General features: G+C 55.3%; 1 protein-coding gene across 1 annotated transcript in view; it reads right to left on the reverse strand.

Moving 5' to 3' along the window:
* Positions 1–4008, reverse strand: part of LOC104275035 (A disintegrin and metalloproteinase with thrombospondin motifs 7-like) — a gene marked incomplete at its 5' end in the record, with an annotated part of 21664 nt that extends 17656 nt beyond the window's left edge. The window contains 4 exons of the mRNA XM_009870872.1: positions 561–573; positions 1143–1276; positions 1489–1658; positions 3950–4008. Of these exons, the coding sequence (XP_009869174.1) occupies positions 561–573; positions 1143–1276; positions 1489–1658; positions 3950–4008 (376 nt within the window). The remainder of the gene's footprint in view (positions 1–560; positions 574–1142; positions 1277–1488; positions 1659–3949) is intronic.
* Positions 4009–4013: the final 5 nt, after the last annotated feature.

Raw genomic sequence — 4013 nt, forward strand, 5'->3', positions numbered from 1 at the left:
CCGCGCCCCCCCCCCCGCAACACCTCAACATGGGGGAGGGGAGAGGAAGAGGAGGACCTGCCTCTGTCCTAAATGGTGGGAAATAAGGAAAGTGGGGGGAGAGAGGGGCGAGGGGGTGTTCTTGCAGGGTGCACGGCAATACAGCCACATCGGGTGTCTCCAACTCGTCCTCCGGGTCCTGCGTCCCCTTCGTAGGCAGTGAGGATCACAACCCACATCTCGTTGTTCCGTTTCCCCAACCGAGCCCGCGGGCACACATTAAGCCCCGAGCCGAGCTGGGACAGCCCCTCAGTCCTGGGCCCTGCTAGTCCTGTTTCAAAACGTTGCCCCAAACCCTCCACTTACATTCTGCTGAAACTCCCGAGGCTTTGTGCCAAATTGCTCGACCTGTGCGGAGCAAGAGCCTCCTCCTGATGCCGCAGCAGAAAAGCCACAGTCAAGACCCCAGAGTGTCCCCGCTGGGTCCTGTGCCAGCGAGGAGCTGCCCGGGCACCCTGGGCACACGCCTACGGCAGAACCAGCTCTGCTTTAGCTATCACGATAGTCTGTCTCTGCTTTACCTATCGCGACAGTCTGCAGGGAGCATGGCAGAGCTCTGCTGTTGACCCAGCGTAGACAAGGGTGTTGTCCAAAAAGTCTTCTTTTTCCCAAAATCCCATTTTTCTAGAAAGCCTTTCAGAGAGCACCTTTACCTAACACTACGGCCGCGAGCGTGTCCCTCCTGTGTCCCCCCAGCGTTGCAGCAGGGTGCCTGTGGTAAGTCCCATGGTGGGAACCTGTCCAGCAGACCACGGTATTGCAGCAGCTCAGGTTGCCACCCACCTCCTAATTTAACAGAATTTCAGTGTCCTATTGCTGTAGGGCAGACCTGCGGGCACACTCGGGATGCTCGGCATCCTCTCTGTGCACCTTATTTTTAAGTGAAACTATCCTTTCTTTATTTCTGTAGGTTTGTAGGTTTGTGCTCCCTTGAGGGAAGCTGAAATCCATCCATGCCACACGCTCCATGGAAAGAAGCAAAGCTTTCCAAGCGGTGAATGAGAAAACGAGCAAGCTCAGCCCGTCGGTGGGTGTGAGAGCGGGCACAGGGCACACCTAAGGGCTGGGTCCCGGCATGAGGGGGGTCCTGGCGTGGGGCTCACCTTGCAGATGCCGTTGATGCACATGTCGCGGCTGGCGTTCATCTCGTAGCAGGGCGTCCCATCGATGACGGCGTCCCGCAGCTTTTCCGCGAAGTACTCGTCCTCCGGCCGGCAGTGCAGCTCGCAGGGGTTAACTGCGGAACCCAACAGGCAGAAACTAAACCACAGACTAAACGACATAATCGCCTCTGAAAGCATAAACTGACCCCGCAAGCCCAGCTGCAGTTTAAAATACAGCTGCAAGGCAAACCTTACAGACACAAACCGAGCCTAGCAAGGCTGTGCTTCGAGTTTTTCATCGGGGCTGCAGGCAGAAAGCCGGCCGCAGGCTTTGCCCTTGACTCACTGTTGTTGGGCACCGGTGTCCACTTGTAGAGTTTCCCTTTGTAGAGCATGGGGTTGAACTGGCTGCACTGGACCTGGCGGAAGCTGGGCTTGTCGGGGGGACACGGCCTGACGTTGCAAATTCGGAACCGCTTCCGCTCCCCCAGGCAGTACCTGCCCCCGTACTTCGGCCTGTCCGTGGGAGGGAAAAAGAAAGTTTGGGTCAGAAGAGACCTTAAAGATCACCCAGTCCACCTCCACTGCCAGGGGAGTCTTCCACTAGGTCAGGTGGCTCAAAGCCCCGTCCAGCCTGACCTTGAACACTCCCAGGGATGGAGCATCCACAAGTTCTCCAGGTTACCTGTTCCACTGCTGTAAAAAAAGTTATTCCTAAATCTACCCTCCTTCAGTTTAAAACTGTTACTCCTGTCCTATCAAATAAAGATCTACCACATACAAGGGGAAACTCCCTTTTTACGCAGAGCTAAGGGAGGGTGGGTCTGTACCTGCTGCTGAGGGTGTGATCTCATGAGGTTGGGTCAAGCCAGAATCCACCTGGAGAGTCACCGGGGAGCTCTCCCAGTTCTAACCCGCACACAGCTCTGCTGCAGCGCTCCTGTAAGGAAGCTGGCCATGAACCTCCACCCCAGAAGGCTCCCCACTCCTTCTGAAATGCATGGAAACCCTGGCCCATGTCCTTCTTCTCCAAGCCCCTCCTGGACCAGCTCCCTGCTGCTGCTGCTGGGGCTGTGCCGTGGGACCACGCAGGGTGAGACCATGGACCAAAGGCAGCCTTTGGTGCGTGATGGCTCTCAAGCTGGATGAATCGCATCTTGGGTCTCGCCTCCCTTGGCAGTCCCTCCTTAATGTTGGAAATACGGCCAATTTTATAGGTCTGGGGTACGATGCTACAAAGGCAGTTATTAAAGCGAGGTGTTACTGGCAACGTTCCCATGTGAAGCTCCCCAAACTCCTGCAGCCGCAGCCGGGCACCTTTCTGCGGGGGTGAAACACCTCCTTTACCATCCTGGGAGTGGCAAAGCTGCTGCCAGACCTTGTCAAGTACGAGGGACTTTAAAAGCAACAATCGGTTTTTCTCATACTCTCAAAGTACTTCCACTGTCTCCTGACGCTTGCCCTTCCCTTTGCTCACTCTCCACGGCCCACATCTCCATAACCTCACAACAAAAATTACTTTTCCCTTCATTGGTTAAGTCTGGGCACACTTTGCTGAAGGGGAAAAAAAGTTAATTATTATTTCAAGGTTGTGTTTACACGCCCTGCCCCGAGGAAATGCCTGCGGGAGGAGGACTGCCCAGCGCACACATTTGCTCACTCCATCCAAAAGGCAAAACCAAAGGTTTACCTACGGTGGCCAAAGCAAACAACTGTCCGGGGAAATTCTGCTGCTTTCCCAGTGTTTGCTCTCCTGCCTGCCCGCAGCTGTGTTTAAAACACTCCATAAACTACAATTGCACTTCTGCCACAAAACTCATGTCAAACACAAACCCAGCTCTTGACCCGGGACTGAGATTACACTGCGCTTCACCGAACAGCTCAACAGCAAGTGCTGGAAACAACGCACCCAAGGAAGAAGCTGGGCAGCAGAGCACATCTGGGCTCGTCAGCTGCTCCCACGGCTTCTGGACCTCCTCAAGCCATTGCAAAGTGACCGTCACTGCAACGCTGCTCACAAAGCCCTTTTCTCTCCCATCCCAGGGTGCTCTGGCAACGGGGCAAGTCGGGGGCTCTGGGTGAATCAAACGCTACCGTCACTGGGTGACCAAGGGGACATCTGGGGAGCAGACAGGTCAGCCCAGAAATCCACGGATGGACAAGGCTGCTCCTCTGTCAGTGCCTGGGTGCTTCCCAGTGAGAGCCAGAGCCGACTGCAGGGACAGCGAGGCAGCCTCTGGCTGGGCACGGAGCAGAAATTGCTCACAGAAAGCCGTGGGGCGGTAAACAGCAGATTTTTTAAAAGGTAGAGTTGTAGTGCTTAAGTGACATGGCCTGGGGGTGGAGCTGGCAGTGCTGGGTTAACGGTTGGACTTGATCTTAAAGGTCTTTTCCAACCCAGCTGATTCCCTGATTCTAAACCAACTCTGAATCAGGCTCAACACCTATTTTACTGTTCTGTCGTTAAAAGGACACTGGATAAGTTTTAGACCTACAAGCGCAGAGTCTTTGCTCTTTGAGCCACATTGCAGGGAGTGACTTGCCCATGGAAGGACAGAGCAAACTGTGTCTCTCCAGAGGCTCCTGCTGCCCAGCTGGCCGGATAACCCCAAGAAATGAACCCTCCCAAGTGCTTCAAAACACACTGTTCATACCAAGAACTTCACAACGGCACAATTTCGCCGTGTGATGCAAGCAGGGCTAGGACCAGGCTGGTCAGGTAATGGTCCCCAGCTTTACAGAAACGTTGGATTCCTCGCCTAAAAGGGGGTCCGGGGTTGCTCTGGGGGGAGCAAGCGCTCGCTTACGTGGGGCTGCTGCACTGCCTCTCGGCGCTCTGCACGCCCGCGCCGCAGCTGCGCGAGCAGCCGG

This window comes from Apaloderma vittatum, unplaced genomic scaffold, assembly GCF_000703405.1.
Source record: "Apaloderma vittatum isolate BGI_N311 unplaced genomic scaffold, ASM70340v1 scaffold10616, whole genome shotgun sequence".
NCBI lineage: Eukaryota > Metazoa > Chordata > Aves > Trogoniformes > Trogonidae > Apaloderma > Apaloderma vittatum.